Source organism: Notolabrus celidotus, chromosome 23 (assembly GCF_009762535.1).
Source record: "Notolabrus celidotus isolate fNotCel1 chromosome 23, fNotCel1.pri, whole genome shotgun sequence".
Classification (NCBI taxonomy): domain Eukaryota; kingdom Metazoa; phylum Chordata; class Actinopteri; order Labriformes; family Labridae; genus Notolabrus; species Notolabrus celidotus.
The window spans coordinates 1,460,920-1,483,258 of record NC_048294.1 but is presented as its reverse complement, the minus strand read 5'-3'; the positions used below and the strand labels follow the sequence as shown (position 1 = coordinate 1,483,258).

Below are 22,339 nucleotides of genomic sequence, written 5' to 3'. Positions count from 1 at the left end.
CCTTAGAGAGAGGGTCAGGAGCTCAGACTCAAAGTAGAGCCGCTGCTCCTCTGGATCGAGAGGAGCCAGATGAGGTGGTTCGGGCATCTGGTCAGGATGCCTCCCGGACGTCTCTCTGGGGAGGTGTTTCGGACGTGTCCGTCTCAGAGGAGGCCACAGGGAAGACCCAGGACACGCTGGAGAGATTATATCTCTCAGCTGGCCTGGGAGCGCCTCTGGATCCTCCCAGAAGAGCTGGTGGAAGTGTCCGGGGAGAGGAGGGTCTGGGCTTCCCTGCTGAGGCTGCTGCCCCCGCAACCGGGACCCGGATAAGCGCAAGAAGATGGATGGATGTTAAGAAGTACTTTGTTAAACTGCTCTGTGGACCTCACAGCGCTAAAAGGTACTGACCTGATCTTTTATTCTGCGCTGTTTGAGTGAAGTGACGGCTCCGTTTGTGGTCTCCACCGCACACAGGCAGCGGTACAGGCCTGCAAAAATCAATCAATCAATCATTCAATCAATCATTCAATCAATCATTCAATCAATCAATCAATCATTCAATCAATCATTCAATCATTCAATCAATCATTCAATCATTCAATCAATCAATCAATCAATCATTCAATCAATCATTCAATCAATCATTCAATCAATCATTCAATCATTCAATCAATCATTCAATCATTCAATCAATCATTCAATCAATCATTCAATCATTCAATCAATAAATCAATCAATCAAGCTTTATTTATATACCACCTTTCATACAAATCAAATACAATTCAAAGAGCTTTACAGTGATTGAAAAAACAAGAAAGAAGCAAAAATAAAATGTCAGGACATATTAAAAAACAAAAATTTGTCTTTAAAATAGAGACTAATGCACACCAACAACAATAAAACGTGTGATTAAAATAAGTTAAAGCATCAAATTAATATTAAGAATTTAGATAGTTGGGGCGCTGATGGCCTAGCAGTCTAAGCGCCCCACATAAGGAAAGAAATAAGAGTATATATGAAATATTAAATAACACCTGCAAACATTTGTTTTCAAAAGAATAAAACATGGAGTAATATTTCGAATGAAAGTTAAATATTGAAGAAGGAATGAGTTCGGGTCACATGTGTACGCCAAATGATGTTTTATTCTGGTTAAAGTTGGTTTATCTGGTAACAAAGGAGAAGTTGTGACAGAGGGTGATGTTCAGTTTAAAGAGCTGAAGTCACATTAGAAAGCAGAGGAGACTTACATTTCAAACACAGCTCAGGCTGTGGGGAGTTAGCCACATGGTGCCTCATGCAGCATGGTTAAAAGGAAGGAAGCTAGTTTGGTTTGAGCTGAATTTATATGCTGACGCTAGAGCTCCGCCCACAAAATGAAACATGAAACATGCCACATTTTACATCAATGACTGTGTCTATAAACCCACACAGAGAGAGTCTAGGAGGAGAAAGTAAGAGTGATGTATCAGATTCTGTATTTGGGTCCTCCGCAGCATGGTGTCTTTATTATTATTATTACCCGGTTGTGTTCGACACTTGATTCTGATTGGTCGAAATCCCGTAATGATACTTAATCCAGAAAAGCTAGAACGACTGGAGTCAGGCACATGTAGTGTACTGTTTAAACGGACTTCTTCCTGTTGACAATGTGGCAAAAACTCTTGACAAGGCTCATGTTAATTAGAAACCATTCCAGGAGACCACTTCATGAAGCGGACTGAGAGAATACCAAGAGTGTGCAAAGCTGTCATGAAGGAAAAAGGGGGCTACTTTACAGAATCTAAAATATAAAACATATTCTGCTTTGTTTAACACTTTTAAAAATAAATAAATAATTCCATATATGTTCTTTCATAGTTTTAATGTCTTCAGTATTAATCTACAGTGTTTACAATAATTAAAATAAATACAAACCCTTGAATGAGAAGGTGTTTCTAAACTTTTGACTGGTAGTGGATATTAAATAAAACTAAACTTCTGCTTAGATAGATAGATAGATAGATAGATAGATAGATAGATGGATAAATAGATAGATAGATAGATAGATAGATAGATAGATAGATAGATAGATAGATAGATAGATAGATAGATAGATAGATAGATAGATGGATAGATAGATAGATAGATAGATAGATAGATATGTTTATGTTGAATAGACTTTGTAGAATAAGCGTTTCAATGCAGAAAACGCAAAACGATGATGATGGATTGAATTTATCTGTTACTGGAGTGTTCTGTGATAATCGAGCCCACTGTATCATTGAGCATAATCAACACTGACAGGTAAACAAGCAACTAAATTCCCAGGGTTTCATGAAACAGATGTAGTGTAGAAATTCGGCCGACGTGTAATGATAACTTCTTTTAAATCAGCTGTCTGCTGAAATATGCATCCACCTGTTATTCAGCTTCATAGACTATTAAAAGTCACTTATTTGTACATGTTGCATATGGACAGTCCACAAATATGAGCTGGCAATAGTTTAGGACTCTAAAGAGTCAGAATAATATCTTTATGTGTGGATGCATTTTTTGACAACAGCTATTTTCTTTCTACCGAAATATGCATCGACCTGTTATTCATTTACAGAGACAATAACAGGTCAAACAGGTAAATAATGAATCCACACAGTCCAAATAATGAGCTGGCACTAGAGGGTGACTCTACAAAAGATCAGACACTAACTTTGTGGGTGGATGCATATTTGGGCAATACTTATTTGTCTGCCAAAATGTGCATTTTTCATGCATCTTTTTCTGTATTGAAGATGAAATCACACTTTAGTCAAATGTTTAGGCTGATAAAACGCTTCTTCTAAAAGGTCTATTCAACATAAAGACACAAAAAGAAATAAACTTTACTTTGTTGTGTTAACAGAAACATAAACAGCGACTCACGTCTTTGCAGGAAGCCTTCAGCCCTCCAGTTGGTGTGTTTTGACCACGTACTGTATGTGCCCATCGGTCTTTGTGGTTTTACAGTTGAACTGGCAGTTAGGAACCGACGTGAACTTTGAGGCCTGCCTGTGTGTAAACTGTGTTTTTTATATCCCAGAGAGGACGGTCTGGATGTGCTGTGTATGTGGAGTGGAAAACAGAATAAACTCTACAGACAACATTAAAGTTTGTGTTGACGTGATATATTCATTTATTGTGAAGTAGAACATTTAGTTAAAACAAGCTCGAGGACGACTGAGCTCTGTGGCATCAAGGTGAACCCAACAACCATCGCCATGGGGACGCGTTTGTGAAGTTATAAACACTGAAAACAAACAGCAACAATTCTCAACATGTAGCTCCACAACATCATAAAACCATAGAGTGAAATTTTAAATTCTCTATTTAATCCCATTTAGAGGAATATTTGTAATCTTCACATTTAATTTTGTTATGAAAATAAATTTAAGTTACAATCACTGTTAGATCTAAATGTTAAATCTTAATGTTAAATCCAAATGTTAAATGTAAATGTTAAATCTGAATGTTCAAGCTGAATGTTAAATATAAATAAAAGTGTTAAATGTTAAATCTGAATGTTAAATGTTAAATCTAAATGTTAAATTGTACGTATTAATGTTAAAACTCAATGTTAAATCTAAATGTTAAATGTTAATTATGATTTTTAAATGTTAAATAGGATTTTTAAATGTTAAATCTAAATGTTAAATCTGAATATTAAATCTAAATGTTAAATATAAATGTTAAATCTGAATGTTAAATATAAGTATAAATGTTAAATATAAATGTTAAAACTGAATGTTAAATATAAATGTTTACTATAAATCAAAATGTTGAATATGAATGTTAAATGTTAAATATTTATGTTACATTTTAATTATGATATTTGAATGTTAAATCCAAATTTTAAATCTACATGTTATATGTTAAATATAAGTTTAAAATCTAAATGTTTAATCTTAAATCTGACTTTTAAATGTTAAATCTGAATTTTGAATGTTAAATCTGAATTTTAAATCTACATGTTAAATGTTGAATATGATTTTTAAATGTTAAATATGAATGTTAATTGTTAAATATGATTTTTAAATGTTAAATATGATTCTTAAATGTTAAATCTAAATTTCAAATCTACATGCTATGCTGAATCTAAGTGTTGGATCTAAGTGTGAAATGTTAAATCTAAAAGTTAAATGTTGCTCTGCGATCCTTAATATTTAGTTAATATTTAAATTCATACTGCTGTTGAGCAGAAGTAAAATAAGAACCTCAAATTTTCACTCTATGTTTTTAAGACGTTTGGAGCTCGATGTTGAGAATTGTTGCCGTTTGTTTTGAGCGTGCACGACTTTAGAAACGGCGCCCCGTACACCGCTTCCTTTCAGAGACACATTTATCAAAAGTGACATCATGAGACATCAGAACACAGATTCAAACATTTAAAGCTGAGTAAGTGAAAACATGGCTTTAACATCACAGAGTAAAGATGCTTTCCTTTGCTTGTTCCTGATTTAACCCTTCAAACATTCAGACCAGAGTTCCGGTTTTGATCCGGGGTCTGAGGGATTCTGGTTCACCCCCTTTGGATCAGAGTCTACGTGCCTCCAGGGTTGTCCCCGGCGGGCTCAGCGGGAGAGTTGTCGCTGTCGTCCTCCCAGGATGAGGATGTGAACCCTGCGGGGGCGGAGATGGAGTGCGGGGCGGGGGTGTGGCCGAGGCCTTGGTACCGCCCACTGGAGGACGGCGAGGAGGGCATGGATGTGGCGGCCGCGGCGATAGCGTCCTGGGAGGTCGCGTTGAGGAGGCCGGTGTGCTCGGTGTGTTCGGGTCGAGCCACTGAACCGAAGTACATCTTGTTTGGACGACCCAGGAACGTACGACCTGAGGGGGGGCGGGGTGGGGGGGCGGGGCAGGAACGTTTAACCGGGACTGAAAACATCTCAAACATCTGGTTTCACTTTCAGGAACTCCTCCTCATCTCTGACGTTACCTGACGGAGACTCACCTGCGTGGCGGACCTGCTCCGTGACATCAGCTCTGATGTCAGAGAAATCCCACATGGCCAGGAAGCTGTCGAAACACGACCCCTCCTCCGCCTCCTGAAAGAAAGGAGGATGAAAAGAAGAGACGCATGAAGAGATGGAGAGAGATTTTAATGGATCAGAAGGAGAGAGAGAGAAGATTCAGAGAAAAACAAAATGATAAAGATACAGAGAGAGAGGGATGAGAAAGAGAGAGAGAGAGATGAGAGAGATCATGTAAAAGGTAGAGAGAGAAAGAGAGGGATGAGAAGAGATGTATCAAGATATTCAAATGATATGATAGAGAGACAGATAGAAAGGTTGATGGAAAGATAGAGAAGGAGAGAGAAAGACAAAAAGAGAGCGGTAGAAAGATAGATGGAGAGATGAGAGAGAGAGTGATCGAAAGATAGATTGAAATAGATAGATGGATAGAAAAAAAGAGGAAGATTGTTTGAGAGAAAGAAAGACAGATTCAGAGGGATAAAAGCGAGAGAGCGATAGAAAGAGAGAGGGATGAGGGAGAACAGAAGATATCAAGAGAGAGATCATTAAAAAGGTAGAGAGAGAAAGAGAGAGATGAGAAGAGATGTATCAAGATACTTAAATTATATGATAGAGAGATAGATAGAAAGAAAGCTAGAAAGGTTGATAGAGATAGAGAAGGAGAGATAAAAAGAAAGAAAGAGAGACAAAAAGAGAGTGGTAGAAAAATAGATGGAGAGATTGATAGAGAGATAGAGATAAGAGAGAGAGTCATCGAAAGATAGATTGAAATAGAGAGATGGATAGAAAAAAGAGAAAAGGGAAGATTGTTCGAAAGAAAGAAAGACAGATTCATAGAGAGATAAAAGAGAGAGAGGGATGAGAAAGATAGAGAGAGAGATATATAGACCAGAAGAGAGAGCTAGGTAGAAAGATGGATAGAAAGGAGAGGAGAGAGACAAAAAGTGTGATAGAAATGGAGATATGTATATGAAAGAGATAGATAGATAGATGGATGGATGGATGGATGGATAGATAGATAGATAGATAGATAGATAGATAGATAGATAGATAGATAGATAGATAGAGAGAGAGAGAGAGAGAGAGAGAGAGAGAGAGAGAGAGAGAGAGAGAGAGAGAGAGAGAGAGAGGAGAGAGAGGAGAGAGAGGAGAGAGAGAGAGGGAGGGAGGGAGGGAGGGAGGGAGGGAGGGAGGGAGAGAGAGAGAGAGAGGGAGGGAGGGAAGGAGGGAGGGAGAGAGAGAGAGAGGGAGGGAGGGAGGGAGAGAGAGAGAGAGAGAGAGAGGGAGGGAGAGAGAGAGAGAGATAGATAGATAGATAGATAGATAGATAGATAGATAGATAGATAGATAGATAGATAGATAGAGAGATCACCTGTACGTATGGTTTGTAGGTGAAGGTGTAGTGGTGAGCGATAGCTGCCAGGAACATCTCGATGCAAATGATGAAATCCTGTTTAGATGAAAATCACAGTTAACACAGGATTCAAACGACGACATCACAAACACTCAAAGGTCAAAGGTCAAAGGTCACGAGACTCTGGAACCTGCAGTCCTGTAGCCACGGCCTCCACACTGTCCCAGTCCCAGGTGTGTTTGTCCGAGATCACGCCCACTTTCACCAGGAACGCTATGAACACCGCCTGCCTGAAGAGAGACGCGTTTAATATTATTATCATTATTTTAAAATGATACAAAGAAAGAGAAGCAGCCTCCACCCTCACCAGAAGGAGACAAACACCACCAGTTTGACACAGAGGAACTTCCCCACCGGCCTGATGGGGGTCAGCTCCTCTTTCAGGGCTCGGTACAGTAGCACCAGACAGTACATGGCGAACTGCAGAGAGAGGAAGAGGAAGAGAGGTACGTGAGAGGAAGAACAGGCGGCTCCTGTGTTGTGTTTTAACTGTTAATGAATTTCTAACAGCTGTGGAGAAGTGACAATAACTGCAGTTCCTTGAGCGTCCACCAGAGGCCGGCTCTGAAGGTGAGTCAGTCCCCATTAGGCCCCATGTTGTAATGATTATTTAACATTAGAATACCAACCAGCTGTGATATGTTGTTGATGATGACGAGGTAGGACCAGGCGTTCCTGAAGCTGAAGTTAGCTTCATCGTAAACCCCGCAGAGCTGACAGATCCTGGACACAGAGACAAGACCAGTATGAAGTACCCACAGAGAGAACCACCATGCTAACTGTAGGACACTTACAGTGCTATCACCGTGGTAACAGGTCTGACCACAGTGTACTGGAGGACTCCCAGCTTACACCTGAACAGCAGGACCCTGACAGAGAAAGAGACATTAAAGATCGCTCTGTAACACATCCGTCATGAAGTCTACCCGCCTCCCCCCCTCTCTCTCTCTTACTCTCCCATGGGCCACGGTGGGCAGCAGCAGAGGGGGGGCAGGTGGGGCTGCTGCTGCTGGACCTCCAGCATCAGCACCAGACTCGGGTACTGGTTACTGAGGAAGTTCAGGAGGAAGATCAGGAAGTTGTAGATGACGTAGGCCTCATAGCACTCTCTGCACGTGTCCACGTAGATCGCCAGGCTGGGGTACCGCAACGCCAACCACTGGAGGAAGAGGAGGAAGAGGAGGAGGAAGAGGAGGAGGAAGAGGAGGAGGAGGAGGAGGAGAAGGAGGAGGAGGAGGAGGAGGAAAAGGAAGAGGAGTAGGAAGAGGCTTTTAGCATTGTCAGCTACTTATGGAAGATCATTCAGGAGTCACATCCTCCTCAGAAAGGAGGAAGAAGAGATGAAAAAAAAATATATATAGATTGAAAAAAGGAAGAAAGACGCACAGAAAGGTGAAAAAACAAAAAGAAATACTCAAAATAAAAAAGAAAGAAAGAATGGGGGAAAAGAGAAAGACAGAAAATGAAAAATAAGAGAAATTAACAACAGATGAAAAATGAAACAGTCAAAAAAGGATAAAGCAAGAAAGACAGGAAGACAAAAAGAGAGAAAAAGAAAGACAAGAAGGAAGAAAGAAAGAGAGACAGGAAGACAAAAAGAGAGACAGAAAGAAGGATGGGGAGAAAGACAGGAAGACAAAAAGAGAGAAAAAGAAAGACAGGAAGGAAGAAAGAAAGAAAGAAAGAAAGAAAGAAAGAAAGACAGGAAGACAAAAAGAGACAAAAAGAGAGACAGAAAGAAAGAAAGAGAAAGAAAGACAGGAAGACAAAAAGAGACAAAAAGAGACAAAAAGAGAGACAGAAAGAAAGAAAGAGAAAGAAAGACAGGGAGAAAGAAAGAAAGACAAAGAAAACAGAGAGACAGAAAGACAGACAAAAAGAAAGACAGGAAGACTGAAAGAAGGACAGGAAGAAAGAAAAGAAAGGACAAGAGAAAGAGGAAAAAAAGACAAGAAGACAAATAGAAAGAAGAAAAAGAAAGAAAGACAAAGACATGAATTGAGAAAGAATGGGAAAAAGATAGTTTGGAAAAAGGAAAAAAACTGAAAGAAAAAAGAAAGAAAGAAGAAAAAGAAGAGAATAAAAGAAAGAGAGTGTGTATCTGTGTGTAACTCGACCTCCTTTAACACCGTCCTATCATCTCCAACCAAGGCCTGCTGCCATGGCAACGTAATATAATAGATTGCTTCCTGTGCGTGTGCGTGTGCGTGTGCGTGCATGTGTGTGATGATGATGACTCACACTGTCCAAACTGTAGATCGGCACCATCCAGAGAATCCTGGCGGAGAAAGATGGAGAGGAAGAGAGAGTCATTACATGAAACCACCGTGTGTGTGTGTGTGTGTGTGTGTGTGTGGATCATGCACATGGGAAATAAATATTAAAGGAGCAGTCCACACTGAATGAAAGGTGCAGGTTGGATCATGTCTGAGCCTCCTCATGGAGTCTACCTAATGATCGGCCTCTGCAGCTCGGGCTGAGTGAAGTGGACGATGTGCTGCAGGATCCCCCACAGAGAGATGGGGATGGTGAGGAACACGAAGACTCCAGCGATGAACCAGGCTTTACTGTGAGTCCCGACCTGGAGACACGAAGAGAACAGAACAGTCTGAGTCCACAGTTTCTCCTCAGAGGTGTAGCTCAGATCAGGAGGAGAGTTAAGGGGGGACATGATGATGTGAGACGTGGACCTTGTCTTTCTGCAGCTCCCAGATGCAGAGTGGAACTACAGCCACCAGCAGGAGAGCGTACAGAACCAGAACCAGCGGGCGGATCCACCTCCTCCACTCGGCACAGGAACACGGCATGACGGCTGCTTCACCCTCAGCGTTGTCTACAGGAACATGTTAGACCGGACAGGCCGCACCTGGAGGGTGAGAGAGTCCGCTCATCACGCAGCTTTGATGAAAAGATGAAGTTTTACACAAGTATGATGCTAATTAAGTTTGAGGCTATGCTAAGCTAGCTTTTCTCGGCCAAATCTTGTTCATAATCCAGCCGGTATCTCAAGTTTAAAAATAAAACGAAAACTTTGTGACATTTAGTAAGTATTTGAATATTTCTAGAAGTGCTAGCATGAATTAGCTAGCTAAACATAGCTTTGCATGATTTTTTCAGTCACAGTAAAATTATAAAACTCTGAATTTACTGCTAATAAAGTGTGGACTTTTACATTTTAGTATTTGTTATTGGTCAACTGTATGTGTGTCAAAATTCACCAACATGCTAATGCTATACCACTGCAACAAGCTAATGTACTTATCAAGACAAAATGTTCCTTTTCAGTGTAGTATAATTAGTTAAGCTTATAAAAATATATTTATTAATATTTTCCAAACTATCAGATATTCATGATTTTATGCAGTTTTTCTGTTTTGATGGCCGACGTACGAGCTAACATTACGAAGGCTAATATAGCTAGCATCAGCTATCTTAGCTATCAGGTCATACTTACTGTAGCGTCTCCATTTCACTGAATTTGGTGGATTATTTTAACATTTTGCCATCAAAAACATGTAGCTACCTCAAAACATCGACTTAATAAGATTATGTATGTCGCCAAAATGCTAAAGCTATACCACTGCAACAAGCTAATTCACTTAAATGATATAAAACATAACTTTTTAATTTATTTAACTGAGTTTAGTTAATGAAAACATTCAAATCTAGTAAAATATTTTCGTCATTATCAAATATTAAAGATTTTCTTGTTTACTGGCTGACGTAAAAGCTAACTTTACGAAGGCTAACCTAGTTAGCAGCTACAATCTAAGCTAGCAGGTCATAGATTTGACTGAATTTGGTGGATTATTTTATTATTTTTATTTTAATTAAAACACATTGTGACCTCAAACCATCAAAAATAATAAGAATATGTCAGTAAGAAAGTATTTTTATGCAAATAAATTCTGATATTTACAATAAAAAAACAGGAGCAGCTTATTTGGCATTTTTGACATTTTTACAACACACTTAACACAAAATACATCCTTAACATTGTTTTACTAAATGTTAAAATATAATAACACATTTTAAGTGTGTTAATTATTATTGTTAATGTAATATTAAAATCACACAGTCTCATCAGACCGTCGTTCCAGGCTGTGTTCCACAAACACTTGATTAAAAATATTAAATAATGATTATTTACCGACCTCACAGATTTAACAGGTGTTTGATGACGTGGATTAATTAATATTTTGATGATGAAATGTTAAATATTGAGAGATAATGACCGTTGAAGCTGAAGATGATGAAGATGATCAGAGTGAAGGTTGGCCTGTTTCCTCCCTCGCCCCTCCGTCTGTTACCAGGCAACGCATCCCTCCTCCTCCACACCGGACCACCAGCTGATCCCGGTCCCGGTTTACACCGATCCCCGTCCCGTTAGACCGTCAGACCACGACCATCCAGGAGGGTAAGGCAGGCCACGGAGTCCGGGTCCGGGTCTGGGTGCCGCCTCTGCTCCGTGTTTGCGTCCTCCTCGGTCTGCTCCGTGTTTACGTCAGAGTCCAGCAGTCACGTGGTGCACACATGAAACAGCTGATCACGAATTAAATATTATAAATAATCATTAATAAATTAGTTTGTGTTCAGATCACAACACACAGACATTGATTATTTAGAAAATAGTAAATTCTTTAAAAAATTAAAAAATATGTTTGTTTTTTTTAAAGAAATGAAATCCAGAAAGGTTTTTTTTTAGCTAAACTCGCTTTAAATGAAAATTTTAATTTTATTTTCAATGCATTTCTAATGTTCCCTTCTCTTTTCTATGTTTTATTATTTAATTGTGCTCTTTTATGATTGTCTGAATATTTTCAATGCTTTTAATTTAAAGCACAAACACCAAATACTAAAATGATTAGAAATCAAAATAAGATAAAACAAGAGAAAATGATAATTAATCACAAAAACAAACAGTTAACTATACTACTATATTAGAATATAAAAAAAAAAAAATAACAATGCATATTTATCCAAGACACAAATTTAACTGTACATTTAAATTGCATCTAAATTAAAATGTAAAGTTAATTATTGCTTTTGATAACATTTTTTCTTGTTTGAGTTTATTCCTGAGCACTCATGAAAAAATATTAAAAATAAAAATAAGATGGAACAAGAGAAAAAGTTGATAAAGCATAAAAACAAACTGTTAATTACACAGCTATATTCTACACACTGTACCTTTAAGAAGCAAAACAAAAAAAAAAAGGTTAAAAATATAAATAAGATTAAGAAAAAGCGAATAAAGCACAAAAACAAATTGTTAAATTAACAAATAAATTCAATGTTTAGTTGGTGCATTCACAACACCATCGAAAAAGTAGATTTTTTGAGAAAATATGATGATAATATAATGATAATAATAATAACACAAATGATAAAAATGATATTGTATATTTATCCAAGACTCAAATGAAGTATTATTTTTATTGATTGTTAATATTAGTATTATTTGTTTTTGTTTTGTTTTGTTGCATTTATTTACATATTTACTTATTTTATCTGATGTTGTCGTAGTCTATTTTATTTGTCATGTCTTTGTTGTTCATTATTCTTGTTTAAAAAAAAAAAAAAACTCAATAAAATTACTAATTATACAAAAAAAAGACTCAAATTTAACCTCACATTTAAATAGTATATAAATCAAAATATGTTTGAGAAACATGCACGTCAATTTTCTAAAATTTTCTGATGAAATTCAATTAGTTAAAGATAAATTGTTCATTTAGACGACATATTTTACTTGTTTAAGATTATTGCAGAGGAGCTCCAGATTTAAAATTGTTGGTCTAGATTAAACTATCTTAACATACAGGTTTGTCTTTGTGACTTTAAAGTAAAATATCTTTACAACTAAAGAATATATCACAATGAAATCTGCGTCATTATCAGGTCAAAATTCAACATTGAAGTTACTTGATTTATGATAACATTCCAGGAAACATTCTCAGTATTGTGAGGTGTAATAAAAACTTTGTCCACTTGAGGGTGCTGGAGCTTTTTGACGCTTCAGTTGTTTTTATTTCTTTACAGGTGTAATTCAATATTTTACATATAATCACAATAATGAATACATTTACATGGCTTTATATAAGTGAAGACAAACATATAACAGACAACCACCTCTCTGTCATACCGAGGAGGCCAGGAACAAAAACATACTTCATAGCTTTTATTGTTTACATCATTTCATTCTGAGTCTACAATAAAGAACAACATTAGGAGCTGAATAAATAAATCTACACATTACAGGATATATATATATTTAGTGGTTATCTGGGGTGTCAGGGGTTGTTGGGTGTCCTGGTTCAGTTTCTGCCGGGTTGAGTTGCAGATGAAGACTCTCTCTCTCTCTCTCTCTCTCTCTCTTTTAATGGTCAGTGTGTTTGTACTGCAGGCTCGTCCCATGGTGCAGCGGCAGCATGCTGTTGGAGAGAGAGCCAGAGTAACACCAACAGCACAGACAGGACTGCAGAGAGAGGATGGAGAGAGAGACGGAGGGTGAGTTACTGTAGAGGAGTGACAGATCATAAAAAAGGGAGAGTCAAATTAATTCAACAAAGTCAGAAATGTGCAAATTATTTACCCCTGGAGATATAAAAACTCAAAAACATTTAGAACCACATTTCCCATAATGCAACACTTTCTTCAATCGACTTCCTGTTTTGAAAAAAGTCATAAAATGTAAAATGTATGACTGTAATCCTGTTGATTTTTTAACTTTATTCTCAAAATGTTCAACTTTTTTTCTTATCAATTTCCAATTTCAAAATTTTAATTTATAACTTAAGTCGTTTAAAATGACGATATTACAATAGTGTGTAAATTTAAACCTTTTTCTTGTGAATTTAAGAATTTTCTTTTGCATCTTAAATTTGTGCTTTCAATCTTGCTGAGTAACAACTTTGAACTTGTTTATTTATCACTATATTATCGTAATTTTACGACTTTTTTTTCTCATAATTTTAATTATTTTGTCTCTTAAATTGACACATTTAATACCGTTGATTTACAACTTTATTCTCATAAATGTAAGACTGTAAACTTGTTAATTTAATAAATCTATGCTTGTTAAAATAACAATATTCCAATAGAATTTAAAATTAAACCTTATTCTTGTGAATTTATGGTTTTAATCTTGTTGAGCTACTACTTTATTCTCAAAATGTTCAACTTTTTACTCATGAATTTATTACTTTAATCTTATTTATTTCACTTAATTATTTTGTAAAAATTACAATTTTCCAAAAGTGTGTAAATTTATATATTTTTCTTGTGAATTTAAGATTTTTTTTTCATCTTTAATTTGTGGCTTGAATCTTCTTAAGTAACATCTTGTTCTTGCATCATCGTAATTTTACGACTTTTTTTCTCATTGTTTTAATTATTTTGTCTCTTAAATTAACACGTTAAATCATGTTGATTCACAACTTTATTCTAATAAATGAATGATTTAAAACTTTAAATTTATGAACGTATTCTTGTACAAAAGACAATATTCCAATAGCGTTTCAATTTAAACTTTATTCTCTTGAATGTATGGTTTTAATCTCGTTGAGTTACAACTCTTTTCTCATAATTTTAAGACTTTTTTCTTGAATTTATCATTTAACTTGTAAAATGTAAAACGTTTCCTCCTAGATTTATAACTTTTTCTCTTTCAACTTCATTCCTGTAAAATTTCGAGCTTAGCCTAGCATCTGTCTTCTGTAGCTGAGTCGTGGTCTCCAAGCCAAAGCTGAGATAACCCTGATGACATCATCATGACATCATCAGGGTTAATAAGGGTTAGATTGGAGGAAGCAGACTCCCTGACCTTAAACTGTGATGTTGGTGGAGTGTCCCTTTAACGCTGATAACCACCCTGAAGTCTTAATCAAAGTCTCCCTCTCTCTGTCTCTCTTATATCACTCTCTCACGACCTTTGACCTCATGACCTCATGACCTCATGACCCCATGACCTCATTGTGATGTCACACTGGCTGAGCGTTACCTTGAAGCAGTTCTTGAACTTCTTGGAGACGAAGAAGAGGATGATGGGATTGATGCAGGAGTTGATGGTGGCCATGTTGATGCTGAAGTAGTCGAGCACCAACAGGAAGCTGTGACCAGAGAAGAAGAACAAGATATGAAAAACACTGCTTCCTGTTCCAATCACAGCTCTACTGCTCAGCTGTGATTGGCTAACACTGAAGTGAAGCCAAAATAACCCCGCCATGGAAGAGATGTGCTTTACATTATCCCGTACGCATTAGCCCCGTGATTCTAGAACACTCAGACATTCCAGAGTATCAGGGAACAACTGGAAACATTCTAGAATCACCAAAACATTCCGGAACTCTGCGTCTCACTGGAGGTGTGTGTTTCTACACTTACTTTAGGAGCTCACAGCGGTGTACGTCGTGAGGTTTGTAGACGGTTCTCATCAGCAGGCGACTCAGATGAAGAGGGAACCAGCACAGAGCGAAGATCAGCACCAGGCAGAACACGGCTTTGGCTACTTCTCTACGCTGCAGAGAGAACATCGGACCTTCAGAGGAGCCTCACTTCTTGTATTGTGTATACTTGTGTGTGTGTGCGTGCATGTGTGTGTGTGTTACCTGTTTAAGGTGTTCACTCAGGACTATCCTGAGACTTCCCTTCTGATGTCGCAGCATCTCACAGGTCATCAGACCGTAGAACACAGCCGAACAGGCCAGAGGAACGCAGAAGTAGAAGCCGAACAGCCACCAGTCCTTCGCGTCCCGGTAGAACTGGAACGAACAGGAACACACAGTGAGAAGGTTCTAGAGCTGACACACTCCTTCAGAACAACCTGCTCTAGAAACACCAGACTCCCTCCTGACATCTCTGAAACGCCTTGTCTTAAAACACTCAAGTTTTAATCTGCACAGTTATTTCTTATTCCTCATTCTTCTTTACTTGACGCCCAATCAGAACCTCCGACACACAGAGCTGTGTTACATACTTGATTCTGATTGGTCAAAGCGTCAGGGTCATGCTCACCATGCTAGGATTCTAATTCACATAATCACTTTAGGGCTGCATGGTGTTGCAGTGGGTAGCGCTGTTGCCTCACAGCTAGAAGGTTCCTGGTTCGAATCCCCGGCATGCATGGGTTCTCCGGCTTCCTCCCACAGTCCAAAAACATGATCACCCTAAATTGCCCGTAGGTGTGAGTGTGTGTGTGAATGGTTGTCTGTCTCTCTGTGTTCGCCCTGTGATGGGTTGGCAACCTGTCCAGGGTGTACCCTGGCCCAAAGCCGGCTGTGATAGGCTCCAGCCCCCCATGACCACTAACAGGATAAGCGGTCAAGGTAATGAATGGATGGATAATCACATTACATGAACCTTTACATACTACCAAGTTAGCTTAGCATATTGATAGCAGAGCCCTGTGATTCTCGAACACTCAAACCTTCCAGGGTGTCAGGGTACAACTGGAAACTTATCAACATTCTAGAATCCCTGAAACTTTCCGGAACACTGCATCTCACTGGAGGCCCGATAACATTCTAGAACCTCTGTGTCAGTCAGGAACAGACTGAGGTCTTTGATGACACATTAGAACCCTGTAATCATTGGAGGATTCTCTGACACTCTAGAACCACCTTTTAGCTACCAAAACCACAGGCTCAGTCCTCTTATAAAACTCTCTAAAACTGGGTCACTGTTACAAATAAATAACCACTACAGTGGAACTTCAGCGCAATATCTGGTCCAGATTCAGTTCTGGGCGGACTGTGTTTAGTTCCAGTGGTGACTTGAACACAAACAGGAAATGAGATTTTAAACTGAGTTGAAGAGAGCTCGCCCCGAAACACGAGAACACAGAGATAAAAGAGACGGATCAAAGAGAGGGTTTAAATCCCCAGAGAGAGAGAGAGAGAGAGACTCACAGTCATGAAGGGGGACTTGGGCTGCAGCATGCACGTCCTAATGGTCTGGTTCCTGTACTCAAAGGTCACCATGTCGAACCCGATGGCCTCCGGCACAGCTAACACGATGGACAGCAGCCAGATCACCACGATCTCTACTGCGGTCACAGTGGGAACACCTGTGCCCTGAACCCGGGACCAGGAGGCCACCGCACGGTACCTGAGGGCAAGGACGTTGTTATTTTAACAACTGTAAGGGCCCTGTGTGTGTGTGTGTGTGTGTGTGTGTGTGTGTGTGTGTGTGTTTGTCAGTGTGTGTGTGTGTGTGTGTTTGTGTGTGTGTGTGTGTGTGTTACCTGTCCACACTCAGAGCACACAGGTTGAGGACGGTGATGCCGACTGAGGCTTTCTGCAGGAAGGGGAACAGCTTACAGAGGAACAGGCCGAAAGCACTGTCAGCAAACGGCCACCCCATCGCCAAGAGCTACACACACACACACACACACACACACACACACACACACACACACACACACACACACACACACAAACACACACACACACACACACACACACACACACACACACACACATTAACACAACATCACAGTATCAGTGTGTGGTGTGTTATCAGTGTTAGGAGGATATTTTGGTGTCATTATCAGGGGAACACTCAGTGTGCCGTCTGAGACAAACAACACACCAGCCAGACTCAGAGAACCATGGTCTCTTGAAACGTGTGAGGTAAGGTATCTGATTCCTGACTCTATAACCGTGTATTCTCTCCATCATGGTCAGTACCTTGTAGACGTTGATGGGCAGGTCGATGGCGATGTAGATCAGGTCTCCCAGGGCCAGGCTGGCGATCAGGAGGTTGGGTCCATTCCTCATGCTCTTGTTCTGACAGATAATCCTCAGCAGGGTGGCGTTTCCGATGATCCCCACAGCAAAGATCACGCAGGACAACACCGTGTTGATGTACTTGAAGGCTGTGCGGATGGATGTGGTCTGCACGCAGCCGGGGGGCGATCCCGAGTGCTTCGGAACCACCAGAGAGGTGTTGGTGGAGGACAAGTGAGACTTCCTGTCAGGTTTCGGTTTCAGCTTACTCACATGTTTCGTCTTCCCCTTCTCCAGAGAGGACAGGGCCTTGTTTACAGTCTCTTGCACTAGATGCGTCTGTCTGTCTTGGGTCTGGATCTGAAGGTCTAGCTCTGGATCTAGAGGCAGGTCGGTGCCATAGAAATCAGGCTGGTCCAACATCATGAGATCCGAGAGTGGTGGCTCTGATGAGGAGTTACTATGGCATCCAGCCGGATCGACAAACAGCACACACACCATGACCAGCAGCATGGTACACAACCCGGGTGAGGACAGAGACCGGGGAACCAGTCCTGGTCTGGCTTTGATTCCAGAACCCTTTACTAAGTTCGCATTTAAGACCCCAGAAACCATCCTGCCTTAAACCTAGAGCAAACTTTAAAGATAAGTGTTTTTCCAGAACTTTCTTTAGCTCCTTATCGGACTCTAGAAACCACAGAAGCTGCTCTGTGTTTTTAAAGAACCTATTTCAGGAACCAGTTCTACAACAGTCTCTGATTTCAGAACCCTTTACAACCTCTGTGATTCCTGAGCTTACTTTAGAACCTACAGTGATTCTAGAACTCACTTTGAATCTAGAACCAAGTTTAGAGTCTTTTTCATTATCATTCCAAAACCAGTTCTAGAACCATCTCCGATCCCAGAACCCTTCTGACTGTACGGCAACCTTTTGTAACCCGGAGTACTTCCAACTGCTCTGATTTCCAAGCAACTTTGGAACCGACAGTAAATCCAGAACTGAAGCGGTCTCACAACAGGTTCCAGAACATACTACAATCCCTGAACCTAGTCTGGATCTGGTTCTTGTTGAACATATTCTCAAAGCCCGTTCTAAAACTCCACTGCTGTGATTCCTAAGTAAATTTGGAACCCACAGAGCTTCCAGAACTTGATGTAGCTTTAGAACAGGTTCTCTGATTCCAGAACCCTGTTTGGAACTGGCTCTCGCTACTGAACAAGTTCTAGAACCGACTCTGATTCCGGAACCCTTTTCTAACCGCTGTGATCCTTTGGAAAACTTTGGGACTTTCTGCGGCTCTGTTCAATGTGGAGCAGATTCTAGATGATTCTAGAACCTGCTTGGAACTAGTTCTTGTTGCTGGACGTAATCTCTGGGTAACTTCGAGGAACTCCAGAACACTTTTAAGAACTCTCCCTGTAACTCCACAGGTAACTCGAGGACTTGCAGCAGTTCCTAAACTTCTGTAGCTTCATAAAATATTCCAGAACTCACTGTGACTCCAGAACCCTGTAGGAACCTGCTCCTCTCGTTACGAGTTTCTAGAACCCTTTCCAAAACCCTAATCTTGGATTTTGGGGTCGGCTTCTGAGTGAGTTCTCTTGAGGATGAGGATGGAGCAGAACCAGATGAAGGTGTTTAAGTCCCAAGGCGTCCCGTGTGAGTGTGGTGACCCCGCGCTGTAGAACCTGAAGAACAAGAAGAAGAACAGAGAGCAGAGGACTCATATGAGAACTTGAAGACCTGATCGCTCACACTGCTGAACCTCAGAGCTGTGGCCTCAGAACGAGTCCACAGAGCCTGGACTCTGTAGCCTGATGAATGTAAGACCCATGTTTGCTCTCATTTAGCCCCCTTCAGGATAACATCGACCTGTCTTCAGCAGCCGGCCTGAGTCTGTGTTTGATTTACAGCAGGTGGTGCACACTGGCTCTCACTGAACACATCTGCCTGCTGCTCCTTGAACTGAGACTGATGGACCTGGATCCAAACGGTAAACTTGGCGGGGGAATCTAAGCAACTGAAACGCTTAAAAAAACACTTCAGAGAGAGGGAGAAAGAGAGGTCGCTCATATCGTGACGTAGTCGGCTCATAAATGTCCTGAACAAACCCAAACACTGGACTGAGGCATGTTTATCATTTCTTGTTTTGATGTGTTCTGAAAGATACCTTAGAAAGAACCACAAATCTGGAAGTATGGAAGAATAATAACTCCACTTTATGGATATTACTCCATCTTATCTTTATCAAAAACACTGAATATGGAATACGAGAAAACGTAAACACAACACAATGATTCAGAAATGTTTAGTTGGAGGCTTTCAAAGGGATATTTCACTCAAAATTCAAAGTTAAACGCTCTTAGATGTTGATAAGAAAGAATAAAAACCTTCAAAAACTCACCTCTCTCTGTTGATCTTTCTTCTTCTGTGGTTTTTAGTTGTGTATAATCCGTCCAAACGAGAGACCAGAAGAGTTCTCTCTGCCCTGTGACACTGAAGTAGTCTCACTGATAGAGCTCAGTTTTTACTCTCTCTCTCTCTCTCTCTCTCTCTCTCTCTCTCTCTCTCTCTCTCTCTCTCTCTCCCTCTCTTTCTCGGTCACAGTGGAACATCTCATAAAAACTCTTGACATGAAGCGACTGAACTTCTCCCACTTGAGACTTCGTTCATAAATTGGGGAAATTGGGGCGGTTGAATTTATCACCCTATTTAACTACAAATTGGACTTTATTGGTGCGTTTGAACCCGGGTGATGCCAGACTCCACAATCAGTTAATGAAACCACCAAGACCTGGTCTGTATCAACACGGGTTTATTGAGAACACGGACTTACTTTCATCTCAGAGTTTAACGTAGAACAGCGAGGATGTGTTTAAAAAGCAGCCTCTGCCGTCAGAGGAATATTTTCTACATGTTTTAAAGACGTTCATCAAACGGCTCCACGTTGAGTTCATTACTGTCAGCAGAAACAGGCTAATTGTGCTTTATTGTAGCGGACGGGAAACCTGCAGTAACTGCTTCTTTTACGTAATAGAGCAACAATTTAACACAATAAAAAATTCAGCTTTAGAAAAAAGATGTGACACTTCCACTTAGAAATACACAGTCAACTTAATTACAGAAAAACAAGTCATTGTTCAGTCAACCGTTAGCTTTGAGATGCTAACGTGAGTAACCGTTAGCTAGATCTTACTGTATGAAAAGCGTGTTTTCTTACGTGATCGCTGCTTTAAGCTAACCTCAAATAAAGATCGCCATATTCTGAAGGGTGACGATAATTATAAACCAACGTGCTAAAGGTTCCTTGGATTAGGAGACAGGAAAGGAAACATTTAAGCTAACATTTCTGTAAAGACTCAGGACTAATTTTCAACATTTTAACAGAAATTGTAATTCCCGTTAGACGACTCGATCTGTCTGTCACTCTCTCTCTATCAATCTTTCTATCTCTCTATCTCCCTTATCTCTTCTTATTCATCTCTTTCTCTTCTGTCTCTTTTTTTCAGTACAATCTATCTATCTATCTATCTATCTATCTATCTATCTATCTATCTATCTATCTATCTATCTATCTATCTATCTATCTATCTATCTATCTAAGAGTCGTCTCTGTCACTGTGTGTCACTGGAGACCTGCCGGCCTTCTCTTTGTTTACATGTTGTTTGTTTACATGTTGTTTGTTTACATGTTGTTTGTTTACATGTTGTTTGTTTGTGACAGTTTATGCTAACATGAACAGAGTGAAGCTCTACGTGACTTTAGCCATGCAGGGAAGTAATGGGACCCTGAGACACACTCGTCCTCAGAGAAGAGGAGAACAGAGTGGATATATATCACTCATGAAAGTGACATCAGACCACCAGCTCGGTCCTCTCTGCTGTTACGGTATTAGCCAAATTACGCTTCCAGCTAATTAGATGTAAAAAGAAAAACAAAGCGAATCCACAGAGTTTCATTTGAGCGTAAATCAAACCCAGTTTGAACACGCCGAGAGGCAGGAAACAGGCTGCTGCTAATTTCCACCACAAACTCTGAACTTTATGAGAAACTCAGCGACTCTTTGAAGTCAAAGAAACTCTCAGTGACGGAGTTTCCATCCTTTGGTGACATGGAAACTTTTCATTCCAACAGTATTAAACTTCTGCAAGAGAAAGAACTTTTATTTGTTGTGCAGATGCTGATTTAATGGATCCTTTGGCAGTAAGAGTGTCTTTGTTTGTGTGTGTGTGAGTGGACTTGAGTGTGTGGACTCTTGTCGGAGTAGGATTGAGACTATAAGACCTGTTTCTAAGGAATTGTATGTGTAGCATTAAATTGTTAGAAAAGTAATTTTATAAACACACATATCTGGAATTGTATGGTTTTTTTTATTTTGGAGGGCGGTGAAAAAAAAACCCATTGTAGGTTGTTACTGAATTTCCCTCCAGGGATCAATACAGTATTATGTGATCTTATCTTAATTACATCTTTTTAATTCTGATATAAGCGTCAAAATTTGAGAAGGCAGGCTAGCAAAAACATTTTTTTTAAAGTTTTTTTTATTTTGTTATTCTTAATAAATCTCAGACTTCTAAATTTAATCTCATAATTCTGACTTTAATTTCAGAATTTTAACATTAATCTTAGAACCTTGACTTTAATCTCAGACTTCTCACTTTAATCTCAGAACTTTGACTCTAATCTCATAATCATTCTTGAATTTCCCCATTGTCTTGAATTTCCCCGTTTTCTTGAATTTCCCCGTTGTGGGACGAGTAAAGGAATCTCTTATCTTAATTTTAACTTTAATCTAAAAATTCTGACTTTAATCTCAGATTTATCAATTTAATATCAGAATTTTAACTTTAATTTTAGAACTTTAAATCTAATCTAAAAAAACGAACTTCAATCTCAGAATATTAACTTTAATCTCAGAATATTAACTTTAATCTCAGAATTTTAACGTTAACCTCAGAATTTAAATTTAATTTTAGAATTTTGTCCTTTTATCAAAATTCTGACTTTTTTTAACATTATTTGCAGAAAAAAGTCAGAATTTTGGATGGCAGACGAGAAAATAAATTTAAAGTATTTTTCGTTCATTCTGAGACTAAAGTGAGACTTCTAACTTTAATCTCAGAATTTAAAAGAAGAATTAAAATTTCACCTGGAAATGTTTTTTTTTTTTTTTTTCCAGTGGCCATAATCATCTTCCATATGTTCATGTAATTCAGTCTCATTGCT

At 39.2% G+C, this 22,339-nt stretch overlaps 2 protein-coding genes and 1 long non-coding RNA gene across 4 annotated transcripts; 1 reads left to right on the top strand and 2 right to left on the bottom strand.

Annotated features, from left to right (window-relative positions):
• The first annotated feature begins 307 nt into the window (after positions 1 to 307).
• LOC117807402 lies at positions 308 to 3,108 on the top strand. Its single transcript, XR_004629965.1, has 2 exons — positions 308 to 382; positions 2,894 to 3,108. It is a non-coding gene; the product is annotated as an uncharacterized LOC117807402 (long non-coding RNA).
• Positions 3,104 to 10,899, bottom strand: LOC117807400 (transmembrane protein 184C-like). The gene is made up of 12 exons (XM_034676682.1): positions 10,620 to 10,899; positions 9,075 to 9,250; positions 8,835 to 8,965; positions 8,626 to 8,662; positions 7,338 to 7,543; positions 7,179 to 7,253; positions 7,014 to 7,107; positions 6,692 to 6,804; positions 6,515 to 6,614; positions 6,343 to 6,420; positions 4,949 to 5,042; positions 3,104 to 4,824 (listed from the first exon to the last, which is right to left on the bottom strand). Exons 2-12 carry the CDS (start codon positions 9,189 to 9,191, stop codon positions 4,538 to 4,540), a joined length of 1,332 nt encoding a protein of 443 aa, XP_034532573.1. The 5' UTR covers positions 9,192 to 9,250; positions 10,620 to 10,899; the 3' UTR covers positions 3,104 to 4,537.
• A 1,478-nt stretch (positions 10,900 to 12,377) lies between these two features.
• Positions 12,378 to 18,800, bottom strand: LOC117807399 (endothelin receptor type B-like). 2 transcript variants are annotated; one of them, XM_034676680.1, is made up of 7 exons: positions 17,073 to 18,800; positions 16,628 to 16,755; positions 16,293 to 16,491; positions 14,994 to 15,146; positions 14,770 to 14,903; positions 14,387 to 14,495; positions 12,378 to 12,862 (listed from the first exon to the last, which is right to left on the bottom strand). In XM_034676680.1, the coding sequence occupies exons 1-7, from the start codon at positions 17,724 to 17,726 to the stop codon at positions 12,764 to 12,766; spliced, it is 1,476 nt and encodes a 491-aa protein (XP_034532571.1). In that variant the 5' UTR covers positions 17,727 to 18,800; the 3' UTR covers positions 12,378 to 12,763. The 2 variants fall into 2 exon arrangements, with proteins under 2 accessions (XP_034532571.1, XP_034532572.1); XM_034676681.1 differs by having other exon boundaries at positions 12,767 to 12,902; positions 17,073 to 17,870.
• Positions 18,801 to 22,339: the final 3,539 nt, after the last annotated feature.

What these genes read in the sequence shown, in the direction of transcription:
- LOC117807400 (XM_034676682.1), bottom strand. Translation starts at nt 9,191, where the DNA reads ATGCCGTGTTCCTGTGCCGAGTGGAGGAGGTGGATCCGCCCGCTGGTT. An exon ending in GTGGTGTTTGTCTCCTTCTG is followed by an intron (nt 6,615 to 6,691) that starts GTGAGGGTGGAG and finishes GTCTCTCTTCAG; the next exon opens with GCAGGCGGTGTTCATAGCGT. An exon ending in CCTACAAACCATACGTACAG is followed by an intron (nt 5,043 to 6,342) that starts GTGATCTCTCTA and finishes CCTTTCTTTCAG; the next exon opens with GAGGCGGAGGAGGGGTCGTG.
- LOC117807399 (XM_034676680.1), bottom strand. Translation starts at nt 17,726, where the DNA reads ATGGTTTCTGGGGTCTTAAATGCGAACTTAGTAAAGGGTTCTGGAATC. An exon ending in CCAAGTCCCCCTTCATGACT is followed by an intron (nt 15,147 to 16,292) that starts GTGAGTCTCTCT and finishes TGTTCGTTCCAG; the next exon opens with TTCTACCGGGACGCGAAGGA. An exon ending in CACCGCTGTGAGCTCCTAAA is followed by an intron (nt 14,496 to 14,769) that starts GTAAGTGTAGAA and finishes CTCTGGTCACAG; the next exon opens with CTTCCTGTTGGTGCTCGACT.